General features: G+C 42.4%; 1 protein-coding gene across 2 annotated transcripts in view; it reads right to left on the reverse strand.

Moving 5' to 3' along the window:
• LOC124544664 (leucine-zipper-like transcriptional regulator 1) overlaps positions 1 to 20,255 on the reverse strand; it is a 144,566-nt gene that overhangs the window by 94,663 nt on the left and 29,648 nt on the right. For both annotated transcript variants that reach the window (XM_047123283.1, XM_047123282.1), the window contains exons 6-8: positions 17,724 to 17,887; positions 6,481 to 6,682; positions 3,111 to 3,221 (exon numbers count right to left, since the gene is read on the reverse strand). In XM_047123283.1, the coding sequence (XP_046979239.1) occupies positions 3,111 to 3,221; positions 6,481 to 6,682; positions 17,724 to 17,887 (477 nt within the window). The remainder of the gene's footprint in view (positions 1 to 3,110; positions 3,222 to 6,480; positions 6,683 to 17,723; positions 17,888 to 20,255) is intronic.

The raw sequence follows: 20,255 nt of genomic DNA on the forward strand, positions 1-20,255 counted from the left end.
CCACATTCAGAGTCTGGTCCAGTCCCGGAAAGTATCCTGTCACAAGTGGGGCACTTTTGTGGTTCTTCTGTGGGGGATTCTGGGTTTGAGGGGACGAGGAAGTGGCTCTGGTTATTTGCTTCTGTACCAGGTCGGGAGGGTAGTTGCGGGATGCGAAAGCTGTTTTCAGGTTGTTGGTGTAATGATTCAGGGATTCCGGACTGGAGCAGATTCGTTTGCCACGAAGACCTAGGCTGTAGGGAAGGGACCGTTTGATGTGGAATGGGTGGCAGCTGTCATAATGGAGGTACTGTTGCTTGTTGGTGGGTTTGATGTGGACGGACGTGTGAAGTTGGCCATTGGACAGGTGGAGGTCAACGTCAAGGAAAGTGGCATGGGATTTGGAGTAGGACCAGGTGAAACTGATGGAACCAAAGGAGTTGAGGTTGGAGAGGAAGTTCTGGAGTTCTTCTTCACTGTGAGTCCAGATCATGAAGATGTCATCAATAAATCTGTACCAAACTTTGGGTTGGCAGACTTGGGTAACCAAGAAGGCTTCCTCTAAGCGACCCATGAATAGGTTGGCGTACGAGGGGGCCATCCTGGTGCCCATGGCTGTTCCCTTTCATTGTTGGTATGTCTGGCCCTCAAAAGTGAAGAAGTTGTGGGTCAGGATGAAGCTGGCTAAGATCTTCATGATCTGGACTCACAGTGAAGAAGAACTCCAGAACTTCCTCTCCAACCTCAACTCCTTTGGTTCCATCAGTTTCACCTGGTCCTACTCCAAATCCCATGCCACTTTCCTTGACGTTGACCTCCACCTGTCCAATGGCCAACTTCACACGTCCGTCCACATCAAACCCACCAACAAGCAACAGTACCTCCATTATGACAGCTGCCACCCATTCCACATCAAACGGTCCCTTCCCTACAGCCTAGGTCTTCGTGGCAAACGAATCTGCTCCAGTCCGGAATCCCTGAATCATTACACCAACAACCTGAAAACAGCTTTCGCATCCCGCAACTACCCTCCCGACCTGGTACAGAAGCAAATAACCAGAGCCACTTCCTCGTCCCCTCAAACCCAGAATCCCCCACAGAAGAACCACAAAAGTGCCCCACTTGTGACAGGATACTTTCCGGGACTGGACCAGACTCTGAATGTGGCTCTCCAGCAGGGATACGACTTCCTCAAATCCTGCCCTGAAATGAGATCCATCCTTCATGAAATCCTCCCCACTCCGCCAAGAGTGTCTTTCCGCCGTCCACCTAACCTTCGTAGCCTGTTAGTTCATCCCTATGAAATCCCCAAACCACCTTCCCTACCCTCTGGCTCCTATCCTTGTAACCGCCCCCGATGCAAAACCTGTCCCATGCACCCTCCCACCACCACCTACTCCAGTCCTGTAACCCGGAAGGTGTACACGATCAGAGGCAGAGCCACGTGTGAAAGCACCCACGTGATCTACCAACTGACCTGCCTACACTGTGACGCATTCTATGTGGGAATGACCAGCAACAAACTGTCCATTCGCATGAATGGACACAGGCAGACAGTGTTTGTTGGTAATGAGGATCACCCTGTGGCTAAACATGCCTTGGTGCACAGCCAGCACATCTTGGCACAGTGTTACACCGTCCGGGTTATCTGGATACTTCCCACCAACACCAACCTATCCGAACTCCGGAGATGGGAACTTGCCCTTCAGTATATCCTCTCTTCTCGTCATCCGCCAGGCCTCAATCTCCGCTAATTTCAAGTTGCCGCCACTCATACCTCACCTGTCTTTCAACAACTTCTTTGCCTCTACACTTCTGCCTCGACTGACATCTCTGCCCAAACTCTTTGTCTTTAAATATGTCTGCTTGTGTCTGTATGTGTGGATGGATATGTGCGTGTGTGCGAGTGTATACCTGTCCTTTTTTCCCCCTAAGGTAAGTCTTTCCGCTCCCGGGATTGGAATGACTCCTTACCCTCTCCCTTAAAACCCACTTCCTTTCGTCTTCCCCTCTCCTTCCCTCTTTCCTGATGAGGCAACAGTTTGTTGCGAAAGCTTGAATTTTGTGTGTGTGTTTGTGTTTGTTTGTGTGTCTATCGACCTGCCAGCGCTTTTGTTCGGTAAGTCACCTCATCTTTGTTTTTATATATAATTATGACAGTGTTAAGTGTAAATCTTACCTAATACACAGTGCATACAAAAAGTATTACATTTTTATTTTGTATCTGTAATACCAGCATGGGTACAAGGCTTAGCATAATTGTTTAGGATTGTAGTTAAAGCTTATTTACATGTTTATTGAGATTTCCAACTGCAATAAATAAAAACTTTTGGCAACTTTCAAGGGTAACTACCATGCCTAATAAAAATATTGGTGTACGGGGTATGATGCAATGTATGACCCATCTAAATGTCTTAATTAACCGTGTGCTGTCAAAACTTCTGATGAACATGTCTAGAAGAGGAAGGAGGAAGAAGAAGAAGACTATTGTAAGGTGACTGACAGCAACTCGGGAATCATTAAAAAAAAATTTCCGTCTTCCCATTGTTTGACTGTGCTAAACCAAGAGTCTGAAACTGTCAGCAAGAAATTCCCAAGTGAGAGAGGATGAAATACCTTTCTGTTTGTTCATGGCATTCTGATGTTGAAGTTTTGTTCAAACACATAGACAATGAATGATAAATTACGGGAAACATTATCCAAGTTACACTGCAGTGATTGTGAGATTTCTAACAGTAATACTACACAGATTAAGTGAATCAACTATGCTCACCTTTACACTGAGTATATTATTTGCTAAATTGAAGCTTAATTCGCTTGTATGATTGTTGAGATCTCAATAGAATGTTGAAACCCCATCTGTTATCTGTTTGGATGGATAATACTTCTGTTTTGATGAAGACATAATAGTAATCATCTGAAGAGGGTAAAATAAATCCCAATTATGGAATTCTGTGAATATAATTTTGAACTTTCTCACAATACATCTAAAGAATTAGGTAGTATGTATGAAAACAACCAAATAATGAATAATCTTTTGCGCATAATTACTTATCTTCTGTCAATATCTTTAAGAGACTGAATGTGGGATCTATAATGATGTCATAATAAGATAATTATTTGGTGCTTACCTGAAACCTATACATCTCACCACTGCGTACATTATTATCAACAGTTCCTCCAAAAATATACATCGCATCACCAATAACAGCAGCAGCATGGAATAATCGTCCCGAAGGAACCTACAACACCAGAAAATAAGACTAATTGTAATATTTGACATTTACAAATGTTTTCATCATCTATGTATTCACAACCAGAAATTTGTACTCTAAATGAAAATATTTATTCGAACTGAACATAATATTTTGGGCTTCATTTTTTATTTTCTCAACACTCACTAAACTACCCATGAATAATTCACATCCAGACTGTCGCAAGCTTGTCGTATCACTTTTACATATTTAAGAGCTACGGAGCACCATCTGAACATCACATAAGAAAATATAAAGTTTCAATATTGTGAAAAGGAAAGTTGATACTCACTATACAGGGTGAGTCACTAACTATTGCCACCAAGAATAACTCCAAAAGTATGATACAAGCTGAAAAGTTTGCGGGACAAAAGTTGCATGGGATAATGGGGGCCATAATTTGACACTGGTTTTTTTGTTGCTAGGTGGGGTCACTTCAGAGAGATGAAGGTCAACTTTTTTTTTTTTTAAATGGGATGCTATAGTTTGGTACTTTTTTCTGATAGCAGCTATTGAGATGAATCCAATGATGTGGAACAGTAAGGTCTTTGAAGGTCAACGAAAGTCACAAAGGTGGCATGAACGTCCATTTACAGCAGGTGCTCAAAGTGATGACCATTGGTATCAAAACAGTGTTGCAATCTTATCATGGACTGGGTGGTATTCCTTATCACTTCAGCAGTTATTGAAGCCCATGCTCTTACAATTCTCTCTTGCGTATCTTCAGATGTAGTTGGAACGTCTTTATAGACAATGTCTTTTACAAATCTCCACAAGAAAAAATCCAGAGACGTCAAATCTGGCGAACAAGTTGGCCACGACATCTCCTCGGCGACCAATCCAGTGATTTGGGAATTGTCTCTGCAATTCATTTCTAGCCATCAACAAAAAAGGTGATGGACACCCATCGTATTGATACCGCATTCTGTTCCTTGTTCCTAAAGGTATTTCTTCCAATAACAGACCTAATGTTTCTTGCAGGAATGTGGTGCACGTCCTACCATTAAGATTTCCTTTGAAGAAATAGGGGCCTATAAGTCTGTCCTCCAGAATCCCACATGATACATTCACCAACCACGGTGTTTGGTGTGCAACTTGCCACAGCCAACAAGGATTTTCAGTTGTCCAATAATGCATGTTATGCAAATTAACATTTCCATGGTTAGTGAATGTATCCTAGTCAGTAAATAAAATCAAATTAATAAATGTATCATCCCTCTGAATCTGAAGTTGAGCCCACTGGCAGAATTCAATACGATGAATACAATCCGTACCAGTTAATTCTTGGTAGAGACTGATATGGTAACGATGATATTTATGGCACTGCAGAACACAAACAACACTACTTTGTCTCATATCAGATTCCCTTGCGATTTGACATGAACTAACACAAGGATCTCGAGCCAGTGGCAAGAGAACCAATTTCGTTTCCTCATTAGTAACTTTACTTTGCTGGATATGGTTCTGACCCATTTAAGACCGAGTGAGGTGGCGCAGTGGTTCGACACTGAACTTGCATTCGGGAGGACGACGGTTCAATCCAGTGTCCGGCCATCCTGATTTAGGTTTTCCATGATTTCCCTAAATCACTCCAGGCAAATGCCGGGATGGTTCCTCTGAAAGGGCACGGCCGACTTCCTTCCCCATCCTTCCCTAATCCGATGAGACCAATGACCACGCTGTCTGGTCTCCTTCCCCAAAACCAACCAACCACCCAATCCATTTAAGATCCAAATGTTCTCAATTTAACACACAGATATTTAAATGTATTACGTGTAGGGTGAGTACATTGAGGATATCTTCCAGCATATGAGTCTCTAGCGCTCACTGAATTTCGTTGGGATTTTCTGTAAATGAGAAGCACATCAACTTGTTCTTCGAAGGAATACATCATTCACATTCACTTGATTCGACGATATTAGTCTTACCATTCCTATTAGTGTTGTCTTGCAAAACCGTCGAATGGTGTTTACATGTCAATGGAATGTATTCGGAAAGTATTTACTATTTGTACAATATACGAGAGAGAATTTTCAGAGCATGTGCTTCGATAAGTGCCAAAGTGATAAGGAATACCACTCAATCCATGCTAAGAAGATTGCTACACTGTATTGATACCAATGGTCATCACTTAGAACACCTTCTGTAAATGGATGTTCATGCCACCTTTGTGACCTTTGTTGACCCTACTGTTACACATCATTGGATTCGCCTTGATAGCTGCTATCACACAATAAGTACCAAACTAGAGCATCCCATTTAAAAAAGCAAAGTTGACCTACATATCTCTGAAGAAACCCCACCTAGCAACAAAAACCATCATCATATTATGGCCCCCGTTGTCCCATGCAACTTTTGCCCGACAAACTTTTCAGCTACTATCATACTTTCGGAGTTATTCTAGGTGGCAATAGTTAGTGACTCACCCTGTATAGTGGAGATGCTGAGTTGCAGATAGGCACAAGGAAAAGACTGTCCTGAATATAGCTTTTGGCCAGTAAGGCCGTTGTCAAAATTAGATTACAAACACACTCTCAAGCAAACTCAACACACACACACACACACACACACACACACACACACACGACTGCAGTCTCAAGCAATCAAAGTTTCAGAGATAAAAGAAAAGGGGAGGGGGGGCAGGGAGAGGGGGATGGAGATTGAGGAGGGAGATGGAGAGGGGGAGGGGGAGGAAGAGGGGCAGCGAGCGGGAAGGGGGGAGGGCAGCGAGCGGGAAGGGGGGACATGCCGGGGGGGGTTGCGGGAGACGGGAGCTGGTTGGAACTGGTGGGAGCTAGCGAGGGGGGGGGCGGGGGGGGGGGGGGGAGTGGAGGGAATGGGTGAGGGGGGGAGAAGGGAGGGTGAGGGGAGGGTGAGGGGAGGGTGAGGAGGGAGAAGGGCGGGTGAGGGGAGGGAGAAGGGAGGGTGAGGGGAGGGTGAGGAGGGAGAAGGGCGGGTGAGGGGAGGGAGAAGGGAGGGTGAGGGGAGGGTGAGGAGGGAGAAGGGAGGGTGAGGGGAGGGTGAGGAGGGAGAAGGGCGGGTGAGGGGAGGGAGAAGGGAGGGTGAGGGAAGAGGGACAGGTGCAGGGCTATGCCAAAGTAATTATACCCCCTTAAAATAATTCACAGCCACTTTTAATGTCTTTTTTAAAAAATATGTCTATTGAATGCGTCACTAAACACATTTTTCCCATCAATACTGACATTTTACATCAAGGGCTCTTCAGAAAAGGGTACAATTTACACACCTGTGAATCTGAAGCTGGCATTACAACAGACCATGTCTGAGTATCCAGATCATAACAATGCAAATCATTTGGTAAAGTGCTGTCAGCAGCTCCACCAAAGACATACAGGTGTCTGTCATATGCAACCATGGTGTGGCCATACCGACGGGCAGGTGGTGGAGGTGCACCACGTAGTATGTGCTCTGTTGATATACGAGTCCAGCTGAGGAAGAAATTTAACGTGACAAACTGTTTCCCAGGGTAATAAATATAGTATATTTCATCTGTTACTATGAATTGAAGCTATGAATTATTGAAAGTCTCTTAACACCTTAACCACAGTATCTGTTTTGCCATTGTAGGGTAACAGGTTATTTAAAAGTGACCAAAATAAGACCGAGTTGAATAGAATACTTAAGAGAGTCAATATTATAACGATAAATAACCATCACTAATACTGCCTAATTACAGTTCTTAATACAAAATTATTTTTTAATCACACGCGCATGCCACGCACACATGCACGCACGCGCACACACACACACACACACACACACACACACACACACACACACACAAACTGCAGTCTCAGGCAACTGAAATCACACTGCGAGCAGCAGCACCAGTGCATGATGGGAGGGGCGACTATGTGGGAGTGAGGAGGAGGCTGAGGCAGGGAGAGGGAGGGATAGTACGCTGAGTGTGGTGGACAGTGAAGTGCTGCAGGTTAGTTGGAGGGTAGGGGAGAGGTGGGGAGGGGAGGGGAAGTAGCAGAAAAGGACAGAAATAAAAAGACTGTGTGTGATGGTGGAGTGACAGCTGTGTAGTGCTAAATGGGAACAGGGATGGGACTGGATGGGTGAGGACAGTGAGTGATGAAGGTTGAGGCCAAGAGGGTTACAGAAACAAAGGACATATTGCAGGGAAAGTTCCCACCTGTGCAATTCAGAACAGCAGGTGTTGGTGTGAAGGATCCATATGGCACAGACTGTGAAGCAGTAACCCTGGCAGAGAATGTAATTCAGCTGCTCTAGTCCTGAGTGGTACTGAGTTACGAGGGGAAGGCTCCTCTGTGGCCGGACTTTGGGAGGTGGTGGGAGACTGGAAGCATCAGGCATGGGAGATTTGTTTTTCACAAGGTTAGGAGGATAATTACACTCAGTGAAGGCTTCAGTGAGACACTCGACATATTTCGGGAGGGACTGCTTGTCACTGCAGATGTGGCAACCAAGGGTAGCTAGGCTGTGTCGAAGGGAGTTCTGGGTATGGAATGGGTGGCAGCTGTCAAAGTTGAGATATTGCTGGTGGTTAGTAGGTTTGATATGGCCGGAGATATTGATGTAGCCATCTTTGAGGTGGAGGTCACATCTAGGACAGTGGCTTGATGGGTTGAGTAGGACCAGGTATGCAACTGGGGCGAAAGTTGTTGAGGTCCTGGAGGGTTGTGGTTAGGGTGTCCTCACCTTCAACTCAGATAGCAAAGATGTCGTCAATCGATGTGGACCAGGTGAGGGGTTTATGATTCTGGGCTTCTAGGAAGGATTCCTCTAGATGGCCCATGAATAGGTTGGCATAGGATGATGCCGTGCAGGTGCCCATAGCCATACCCTGGATTTGTTTGTAGGTAATGCCTTCAATGGAGAAGTAATTGTGGGTTAGGATATAGTTGGTCATGGTGACTAGGAAGGAGGTTGTTGGTTTGGAATCCTTACGGCATTGGGAAAGGTAGTGTTCAATAGCGATAAGGCCATGGGCATTAGGAATGTTAGTGCACAGGGAGGTGGCATCAATAGTGGCGAGCAGGGCACTGTGTGGTAAAGGGACAGGAACTGTGGAGAGTTGGTGGAGAAAATGGTTGGCATCTTTTATATAGGAGGGTAGGTTCCGGGTAGTAGGTTGAAGGTGTTGTCTATGAGAGCAGAGATTCTCTCAGTGGAGGCACAGTAACTGGCCACAATGGGGCATCCTGGGTGGTTAGGTTTATGGATTTTAGGAAGCATGTAGAAGGTGGGAGTGCGGGGAGGAGTAGGAGTGAGTAGAAAGGTGGACTCTGTGGAGAGGTTCTGGGATGGGCCTAAGGATTTGGGTACTGACTGGAGATCCTGCTGGATTTCTGGAATGGGATCACTGTGGCAAGGTTTTTAGGTGGAAGTATCTAACAGCTAGTGGAGTCCTTCCGTCAGGTAAGCCTTGCAGTTCAAAACAACAGTAGTGAAGCCATTGTCCACGTGTAGGATTATAAGGTCGGGATCAGTTTTTAGATGGTGGACAGCGGTTCTTTCTGTAGATGTAAGTTAGTTTGCACATTGAAGGGTTTGGGGAATGATGGTGTGGCAAGGTTTGAGGTTAAGAAATTTTGGAAAGTTAAGAGGGAGTGATATGGGGGCAGCGGGGGTGGATCGCAGTTGGCTGGAAGACAGAATGTAGGCAAGGTTCAATATTGGCCTTTGGTTGAACTGATTGGTAGGGTTGGTGGCGAAAAAGTGTTTCCACTATAGGGACCGGGAGAAGGAGACAAGGTCTTTCAAAAGTCCTGCACGATTGAATTTTGGAGTGGGGCAAAAAGTGAGGCCTTTGGAAGGACTGATATTTCTGTGGGGCTAAGGCTTCTCGAGGATACGTTCATGAATGTGTTGTGGATCTGTTTAGGTTCTGGAATCTGTGTGGTGATGGGAGTGAGTTTTGGAGGGTGGGGTAAGAGTAGCAGGTCTGCAAGACAGGGATTGTCAGCTATCAGTGGACGTGGGGGGAGGTTTGGAGGTTGTTGTAGAGGTGGTGGACAGTGATACTCCAAGGCGGGAGTAGGAAGTGAGCACGATGGAGAGCGTTTTGAGGTGGTGGTGTGCATGTTGCTCAAGTTCCTCCATGGCAAGAGTTTCAGTGTGTGTTTAGGGTTCCAGGAATTTGGTATTGCATAGCAGGAGAATTTTGCAGATGGAGAGAAGGTACTGCACGGAGGTTTGCGCTTGGTTGATATGGTTTTGTAGGACTATGTTGGTGAGGGTTAAGGATTGGCAGAATCTGAACAGGTGGAGGTCATTATGGAAAGAGTGGTAGCAGTTAGAGATGGGTAATTTGATGGCAAGGCCATTAGGGGGGATTCCATGAGCCAAGTAAAAACGCAGGAACAGTATGTGGGACTGGGATCTGGATAGGGATACGGAAACTTTTCTATACTGATGCAGATGGAAGGAGCAAGGATCCATGGTGGTGGAAAAAATGTGAAAAATTACGCAAATAATGTAGGATTACATCTGAAAATTTCGCAAAATTACACCCAATACATGTGAAAATACATGAGAAGGAAGAATTGGACACAAAAGGGGGGAACAAGATGAAATCTGAGAGAGTCAACAATAGTGAAGGGCGAAAACTCACTAAAAATGGCGAGAAGTCACAAGAATCAAAGTAAAGAATAAATAGCAAATAAAAGTATATTACTGTGGGTAGCAGGTCTGAGGGTAGATAAGTGTGAAGAAGGGGAATGGCAGATGTGACTGGATGGTGGAAGAATTAGTGGGTGCGAACTAGGACAGAACAGAAAAAGAGTGGGGGGGGGGGGGGGGAGGCGTTTGTATGATGAGATACAAGATCATTTGACACCAGAAAGGTGCGGCAATCAACAAGCAAAAATGCGGGAAATGATGCAGGGAGAGTGATCAATTTGAAAGTATATGTTTGATTAGATTGGCAGGAGTAATGTGTGACATAAGATGCTACACCAACAATCAGCTTGGTCTTGTAGGTGAGTGAGTTTGTGTCTATTGTTGACGGAGGCCTTAATGGCTGAAAGCTTTAACTGAGAGTGTCTTCTTGTTGTGCCTATCTGTGACTCAGCACCTGCAAAATTATTTTTAGTATGATACAATTAAGGTATAGGAATTGAGTCAAGAAAATAATGGGACTGATGCTGTCACAGGGTAAGTATGCATGTGCCAAAGATAAATGGCCAATAGCTGTGAAGCATGATGCCTTCTCAGTTGAATGCATCATCTCTGATGTCTGTAGACAAATCAGTGTGGACATGGCCTTCATTTGAGTAAGAGCTGTTACTTTGTACTGCTGGAAAAATGATAACAGAGCTGCAAACTGTCATGAAGTTTCATATGAAACTTGGAAAAACAGCTACTGAAAAATATTTGTCACTAAAAGAAGTGTGTCTAGACAGTTTATCACATACACAAGTTTTTCTGTGGTTCAGGCATTTTGAAGATGGCCAAGAAGTTGAAAATATCGAAAAAGTAGGTAGTCTGATTCAATCTGACTGTTGACTGAGTATCTGATTGCTGAACTGTAGGAACTGACAAACAATTCATAAGGCAAATTTTTTGTATCCAATTTAACATGAGAAAAGTGTGCGAGACACTGGTGCCAAAAACTCTCACGATCAAGCAAATGAAGTTTGTGAAAATGTTTGTACTTTCACTTGGATTACCACTGATCCCAATTTCTTGGAAAGAATGACAACACGTGACAAATCTTTGTTTTTCAGTTATGATGCAGAAACTAAGCCCCACCACATGCACTGGAATGCCCCAACTTCACCAAGAGTAAAAAAGGGTTGAATGAGCAAATCAAGATTCAAAGACACAATGACTTATTTTTTTCCAGTACTCAGGGAATTGCATATCTTCACAGGGTTCCTGAATGTCAAACGATTAGTCAACATTACTACCTTAAGGTTACTGCTCAAATCAGAGAGAGAAGAAGAAAAAAAAAGACCCGAATTGTGGAAGAACAAATTATGGGTTCTGTATCAAGACAATACACTAGCTCATACCTCATCGTCTGTTAAGAGGTTTCTAGCAAAATACAGCATCCCAATGTTAAGACCGCCCACCTTATTTGCCTAACTAGCACCATATGACTATTTATTCACAAAGATCAAATCTAATGTAAATGGATAGATAAGAGGAATCTACTCACCAAGAGATGGCAGGGAAACACACACACAAAAGGATTTAACTTTTACAAGTTTTTGGAGTCAGTGGCTCCTTCTTCTGACAGAAGAGTTGAAGGGGAAGGGAGAGGGGTGAAGGAAAAGGACTGGAGAGATTTAGGGAAAGGGGTACAGTTCAGAAAAGTCACCCAGAACCTCGTGTCAGGGAAGACTTACCAGATGTGATGAGAAGGAAAGGTGAGAAAAAGGTTAAATCTGCATTAAAAGGAACAAGATTTCAGTCTGTTGAAGCGGTAAACGAAAAAGCAGAGGGCATCATCAAGGAGCTCACAGAGAAAGACTTCCATGACTGTTTCCACCAATGGAAAATTCACATGAAGTGTTGTAGGGATAAAGGAGGGGAGTATGCTGAGGGTGACAATAACTAAATATGTATGATTTGAAATAAAATGTTTTACAGTAACTGTCCCATTATTTTATAGCCACATCATGTACAACAACGACGTCATAACCCTAGATTTTTCAGTGATTTTGGTAACTTCTTATAATGACTGGACTGGAACTTTCTGGCCAATTAAAACTGTGTGCAGACCAAAACTCTAACTTTCACAGGCAAGTGCTCTACCAACTGAGCCACCCAACATGACTCATGACCAGTCTTGTACAAAGTTTTAATCTGCCAGGAAGTTTCAGACAGGCACACACTCTGCTCCAAAGTGAAAGTTTCTTTCTGGAAACATCACAGATGCTGTGGCTACATCATGTCCCCGCAATATCCTTTTGTCTAGGAGTGCTAGTCTTACAAGTTTTGCAGAAGAACTTCTGTGAAGTTTGGAAGGTAAGAGACAAGGTACTGGCAGGAATAAAGCTGTGAGGATGGGTCGTGAGTTGTACTTGAGTAGCTCTGTTGGTAGGGCACTTGCCCATTAAAGAAAAAGGTCCCGAATTGAAAGAAAAAGGTCCCGAATTGAGTCTTGATCCAGAACAGTTTTAATCTGCCAGGAAGTTTCATATGCATGCAGAGTGAAAATTTCATTCTGGAATGACTGGACTCTTTGGTAATTGATGTGTCTACAAAAATACCCAGAGGAGTAAAAGAAATCCCAACATCGTTCAGGGAGTAGTGGTAATACCAACTAAATGGCATACTGACAATTTTACCTCATTTTATAATGAAGTTTCAAGGTCACTTTATACATGCAAGCGACATGTCAAAGTATACAATATTAGCATACAGAAGACAGAAATTATACTACTCAGGAAAAGTTTAAGCTGAACACTTTAGTCATATTACACTTCAGTTACAAGCACCTGCAGCTCTCTGTCAGAATGTCTGTAACTATGAAATTGTGTAAATATTAAATTCAACCATTAGTTTTTTACTTTCTTTTATGCTCTCTCATTCACAGTCCCAGAGACGTTTATCTCCTACCACTAACAGGTTGTCTTTTCTTAGGTTTTTGTTTCACCTCTCTTGTCAAATGAGCAGTGGCAATGGCAGCTTGTGCAAAATTTTACTGATTTTCTACAATGAGGTAGTCTATAACCTTTTGACTTACAAGTGCAGTAATATTAACTAAAATGAATATATTAATTTTACATATGTAAATTGAACTGTTGAAATATAATTAAATTTTATAATTAATCAAGCAAGAAAATTTGTTAACATTGAGTATAGATTTAAGTGTCAGGAAGTTCTTTCTGGAAGTATTTGTATGGAGTGTAGCCATGTACAGAAGTGAAACATGGACGATACATAGTTGAGACAAGAAGAGAATAGAAGCTTTACTGAATTGAATTCGGGAGAAGAGGAATTTGTGGTAGATCATGACTAGAAGAATGGATCGGTTGGTAAGACACATTCTGACGCATCAAGGGATCACCAATTTAGTGTTGAAGGGAAGCATGGAGGGTAAAAATCACAGAGGGTGACCAAGAGATGAATACGCTAGCCAGATTCAGAGGGATGTAAGTTGCAATAGTTATTCGGAGATGAGGCATGCACAGAATAGAGTAGCATGGAGAGCTGCATCAAACCAGTCTTTGGGCTGAAGACCATAACAACAACGACAACAATCAATCAGTCATTTAAAATTGTGACAGATAAAATGATGGTAGCAGCAGGAACTGAACCAGGGCCAACAAATTGCCAGTCAGTGTACTTGACCACTCTGCCACAGAACTGTTACATCAAGTGCTCCTCAAAAGTCCTTCACACTCTACACTTGCTTAATAAATTAGATGCACATTCAAAGAAAACTACTGACTTGGTGATGTGGCATTCAGTGCTGGAAGTGATAACCTCACATCAGAGCATGGGCAGTCCAAAACAGACAACTCCATCCCTTCTCTTGAGTTGATCATATCATGGCTGACCATCATTTCCGCACATGACACTGGTCTCTAGTTACTGTAGAGAGAGTGCTACAAAACATGTTTTTGTCCATTTTATTTGTGCAGTAGCACACATTCAAAAAGAAATGGCTTAATTTTAGTGCAATCTCCAGCTTGTATTCAAAGAGATATGGCATAAATTTCCCATCATGGGAACATGGTAGTTGCTGCGTTGCCACCTGCAATACTCTATCTGATTCAGTTGCAGTGACTTATATGCAGCCAATCTTCATACAAGACTTTTGCATTTTAAATAAGTTAAAGTCCATTCAGATAGTTATTATAAATAAGCAAAAGGCGAGAGATAATATTTGATCCTGAACTCCCAGCCTTGAAGTTTTTCTCTCAGTATAACTCAAACAATGAGGTACCTCTAATAGAATGATCTCTTCCATGCTAACTGGCATGAATTCTAAAAATACTGGTCATGCAGAATGTGAACCACATTTTTCTCATGTGACATACTGAAAACTATGGATCAAGGTAGTCAGGCAGATGCAGAATTTCTTCATTTCCAAAAAGTGTTCGACTCAACATTTAAGGAAGTCACAGCATGTTATCCTGGATGGAGAGTCACCATCAGAAGTAGAAATAACTTCAGGTGTGCCCCAGGGAAGTGTGTTGGGACACTTGTTCATGTTTTATGTTAATGACTTGGTGGACAATAATAACAATAACCTCAGACTTTTTGCAGATTATGCAGTTACCTATAAGGAAGTATTGTCTGACATAAGCTCCATAAATATTCCTCTTAAAATAGTAAAAAAAAGGAGACGCATCATGAAGGAATTATCCAAATGGGATAGGAATCGGTAGATGTTATGTACATGTACAGACAAAAAAATAACAACAATTTCAGAAAAATTGTTTGATTTATTCAAAAGCAAGAGCTTCACAAATTGAGCTAGTCAATAACATGTTGGTCCAACTCTGGCCCTTTTTACAAACAGTTATTTGGCTTGGCATTGATTGGTAGAATTGTTAGAGGTCCCACTTCGAATTCAGCCTCTATGGCCAGCAAAGACGTCTGGAGACAATTTGGACATCAGTGGGATACCATCCTGATTCTTGTCTGCCATACAGCCCAACAACCAAGAGCGACAGTCTGGGATGCCACTGCATTTCGTAACAGTATCCCTTTGGTTGTCATCTGCAGCACCATTACAGCACAGTTATACATATAAAGATATTCTATGTCTTATCTGCTTGCCTTTCATGGTAAGCTGTCTGAGATTTACATTACACATGGGGTGAGTTCCTACTGCTTGTCTTTGTGTTTTCTGAACCCTGCCTTGGCCAGCAAGGTTGCCGGATCTCTCCCCAATGGGGAACAATTGGAGCATTATGGGCAGGGCTCTCCAACCAGCCTGGGATTTTGACGATCCAATGCATCAATTTGACAGAATTTGGCACAATATCCCTGAGGAGGATGTCCAACACATTTGTCAGTCAATGCCAAGCCGAATAACTACTTATGTAAGGGCCCAGGTAGACCAATGTGTGTGTGTGTGTGTGTGTGTGTGTGTGTGTGTGTGGGGGGGGGGGGGGGGGGGGGGGCACGCGTGCACGCGCGCGCGCGTGCTCAGTCAGATGTTGATAAGATTTCAAAGTGGTGCAATGATTGGAAACTTGGTTTAAATGTTCAGAAATGTAACATTGGGCACTTCACAAAGTGAAAAAAATGCAGTCTCCTGTGACTATAATACCAATGGGTCACGGTTGGATTCAGCCAACTCCTACAAATACACGAGTGTAACACTTTGTAGGGACTTGAACTGGAATGATCACAGAGGCTTAGTGGTGGGCAAAGCAGGTGGAAGACTGGTTTATTAGTAGAATATTGAAGAAATGCAATCAGTCAACAAAGGAAATGTTTACAAATCACTTGTACAAACCATTGCAGAATACTGCTAAAGTGTGTGGGACCAGTACCACATAGGACTAAGGGGAACGTGAACACATGCAGAGATGGGCAGCATGAATTTCCAGAGATTTGTTTGACCCATGGGAAAGTGTCAAAGAGATGCTGAAGAAACTGAACTGGAAGACTCTTAAAGATCGACAAAAATTATATTGAGAAGGCCTACTTATAAAGTTTCAAGAAGCAGCCATAGATGATGACTCTATGAATATACACTGATCAGCTAGAACATTATTACCACCGGCCTACTGTTGATATACACTCATCCAGGTGATAGCAACATCACCTGAGGAGGAATGACTGCTAGTCAGGCCCATGCACAGTGCTTGTAGTATCAGTGAGTGTGTTGTCCATGCTTAGGATGGGAAAGGCGAGCAATCTATCTGAGTTTGACTGACGGCAGATTGTGATGGCCCAGGGGCTTGGCACAAGCATTTTGGAAACTCACAACTTGTCGGCTGTTTGAGGAGTGCTGTGGAGAATGTCTTCAACACGTGATAAAGCCAAGGTGAAACCACATCCAGAGGGCCACCCCTCATTCCAGATGTCAGATGTTGTAGGCTGGGCAGACTGGTAAAATAAGACAGGTGGTGAACTGTGGCATAACTAACATCAGATCTTAATGCTGGGCAGAGTGCAAGTGTGTCTGAATACACAGTGCACCGAACATGCCTAACAATGGGCCTCCTCAGCCAATGACCCATATGTGTGCCAATGTTAACACCACAATATTGGCTACTACAGCTGAAATGGTCATGAGACATTGGCACTGGACATTGGCACAGTGGCAGAGCGTTGCATGGTCTGATGAACCCTGATACCACCTTCTTCATACCAATGGCAGGGCACAAATCCATCATCTGCCAGGGAAACAACTCATTGACACCTGCACTGAGAGACAGAAACAAGCTGGTGGCAGCTCCATTATGCTCTGGGGAACATACATAAGGGCATCCACGGATCCAGTGGAGCTTGTGCAAGTCACCATGATGGCCAAGGATTATTGTACACTGGATGCAGACCACGTACACTGTTCATAATGAACATGTTTCCTGATGGCAGTAGCATTTTTCAAGATAATATGCCATGTCACAATGCCAGGAGTGTGATGGAGTGGTTCGAGGAACACAGTGGTGACTTCTCTTTGATGTGCTGGCCCCCCACCTGCCAAATCTGAGCCCAATCAAACACATCTGAGATTTGATTGAATGTGGCGTCAGAGCTCATCTCTCCCCTCTCCAGAATTCGTGGTAATTAGTTGACGTGTGTGTGTGTGTGTGTGTGTGTGTGTGTGTGTGTGTGTGTGTGTGTGTGTGTGTGTGGGCGCGCGCGCGCACGTGTGCATGTAGATGATGTGCCAGCTCCCTCCAGTGACCTATCGAGGTCTCGTGCTCCCATGCCACTACTCATCAGTGCTGTTATCCGTGCCAAAGGTGAACATACCGGCTATTAAGTAGTTGGTCATAATGCTCTCGCTGATCAGTGTACTACAACCCCTGTGTATTGTTCACACAGAGATCCTGAGGACAATAATAGTTTAATTACAGCATGCACAGAGGCATTTAAACAATCATTCTTCCAATGCTCCATATGTAAATGGAGTCATGAAAAAACCCTAATGACTGGTACACTGGAACATACCTTCTGCCATGTACTTCATAGTGGTTTGAGGATTATACATTTAAATGTTGATATTTCTAAGAAATAAAGAAAGGAAAAGACAAAAATCAAAAATTTGCCAAAGGGAAGAAAGGGAAGGATAAGTCACTGGTAGCTGTAGACAAAAACAAACATGCCATCACAAATTGACAAATCACAACACTATGCATTAGATGCAAGTAATTTCCATACAAATTGATAATTGCCGTAAAATTTTGAAATCAGAAAAACAGTTTTAAAATATCATCTGAAAATGGAGTTATAAATAAAATGATCAATGGAGAGGGCAAAGGAGAATTACACCACCTTTATGTGGTTTGTATTAAATGTTTGCATTAAGCATTAAACTTGTCTGTGACATATAAATTTACGATTAACTTCTTGCCTCACCATTTTTCTTTGAAATGAAACTGGAAAAGGCTGTTAGTGATTTTTGCCCCACTCTGGCCACTGAATACAAACATGGACTCACGAGCTACTGCCACAGGAAAATTGCAGCAAGTAGGTGGACAGTCTCCAATTTGTGCTACTTCTTCCCAAAGCTTTGTGTCTCCCTAAAAGAAAAAGAGTATAAATTTACAGAAAACACATGTTAACACTTGCGATTACACTGTAATATGTGCCATTCATTTTCAGTCAAATACAGGCAATATGAAAATAAAACACAATTACAGAGTATGTTCAGTGTTATGTTTTGTTTTCTAACATCTTATTCAAATAGAGTTGTGTGTAAATAAGATCCACACAGGTAGGTTGCCACCTCGACAGCAAAACTATGAAGATGAGCAACAAACTCTACAATGACAGTAATTACTGGGGACCCACTTCAAAATGCTTGCTTGAAGTTGATATATTTTTGTAGGTGCACCCTTCATTGCTATTGCACCATTTACCATTTCACAAACACTTTCCATTTAATGGTGGTAGATATGTACAACTACTTCATGCCATTCTTTCCAACACATGCTTAACTTTTTTGTACCATGTTATGGCAGTGTCAACCGGCTGTCAACTGGTGCTGAAACTCATTTCAAAGAGCCTCGAGAATAGTGCTCTGGCTTCATTATTTCATTTTTCTCCTATTCGTACAATTTTACAGTAGTGGCATTAATTGTATGAATGAGAGCTCTGTCATGTTGAAAATAAAAGTGGCCAGTTTCAACTTTTTTATGCAGCGTCCAATGTTTCCAAACATATTTCTCTACCAACAGTTTGAAGAATCACAACTTGTCAAGGATTATCAAATCAGGCAGACTCACTCACAAACAGCTCCAGCAAATTCCACCATGGTATCAACACTATCTGACGAGTAACATTCAGCTGGCATTTACCAGGACCATGCAAATCTATTGGACATCTGCAATGTCTAGTACGATTCATCACTAATCTAACCTACAAACAGAAGTACAACTTCAAACAGCCATGATCACTATTGCACAGTAGTTACCTCGATGACTGGTTCAAGGGAACTACGTTGCTATCATCAGATCTTCTGCAGTACATTTAACTGAATTTACTGCAAAAGATCTGATGATGGTTACATAGTTTGCTGAAACTGGTCATCACAATAAATGCTGTAAAACAGAGATTTTGGCTGTCTGAAATGTACTTCTATTTCCACGTTAATCTAGATTGCCCCCTAACTTGATAATGTCAAGTATATGTGAGTCTCCACAATGCTTTTCCATTGTTTTGGGGTCTATCATTAATAAGTTTTGTAATAAGATGTGTAACAGAGAGCAAAACCAAAGTTTCAGAATCCTCTGCTTGTATGCTTCAGCTTGCCTATGCTACTGAAAGTATACACTTCTTTTGATATCTTCACTTCTTGATACCTATTTCAATTCTGTGGGCACAGTTTTCAATTTAGTTTGCTAGACTGACTTGCCTAAACCTAAGTCAAGTATCAATTCCAACATCTGTGCTTCGTGATGTTTTTAAGATAAGCACTAACACCATTAAAGTTCCAGAATGAAATCTGCCTTTATGCACTACTGTGTGAACCCAAATGAAGCATCAATAACAATTTAATGCGTTCTACTATCAGTGCTAAAACATCTAATCTTATTTCTCAGCTTGGTTTGAACTCTTATTGAGTCACTATTTTTTCTATTAATGCCTGGATCAATATCAGAAAAATCAAATGGATGGATGTTCCAGATAGAGATTATGAATGAGCAGAGAATGAAATCAATCTCTCTCCAATGAACAACACACTTAAATTCATCTCAAAGCATGCTAAGATAATTTAATGAAGGAACAGTACCAGGTAAAGCCCATTCAGTTTTAAACTTCACTCAGACAAAGAATAATGATTTGCTACTTCTTCCTAAACATCTAATTTTAAGGTGATGTATTTCTTTTCCTTTGCACAAATACCTCCAGCCTTAAATACCCTAACAACAAATATGCTGTACACAACAAAACATGTCATATGTGCCTCTGCAACTCCATTTGGATGAATGCTAGAGCACAAATACACACTCAAACTATGAAGCTGTCAAAGAACAGCTGTCAGAAACTCATTGCTGTGGGTGGAAACAGGTGACTGAATGGTAAAGGCAATTATTAATGTTATAAACAAGACTTTCACTAATAATTCTTACTACATAATAAATATAACTGGAATTTAAAGAGAATTGCTAACAATGTGTTGTATGCATGGCTCACAGAATGACCTGCTAGCAGCAGAAGTTGACATTAATGGACATACACTAAATGAAACCCCACGAGTAAAACTGCTTGGAATCTAGCTGGGTACAAAGTTAAAATGGAGCCAAACATACAGATAAACAAATAAGGAAGCTCAGTTCAGCATACTTTGTGCTTTGTCATTTGCTGACCTAAAGACAGGTGAGTTGGTTTATTCTGTATACTTGCACTGCCTGCTATCTTATGGAATAATTCAGTGCATCTAAAGTA

Source organism: Schistocerca americana, chromosome 8, assembly GCF_021461395.2.
Source record: "Schistocerca americana isolate TAMUIC-IGC-003095 chromosome 8, iqSchAmer2.1, whole genome shotgun sequence".
Classification (NCBI taxonomy): domain Eukaryota; kingdom Metazoa; phylum Arthropoda; class Insecta; order Orthoptera; family Acrididae; genus Schistocerca; species Schistocerca americana.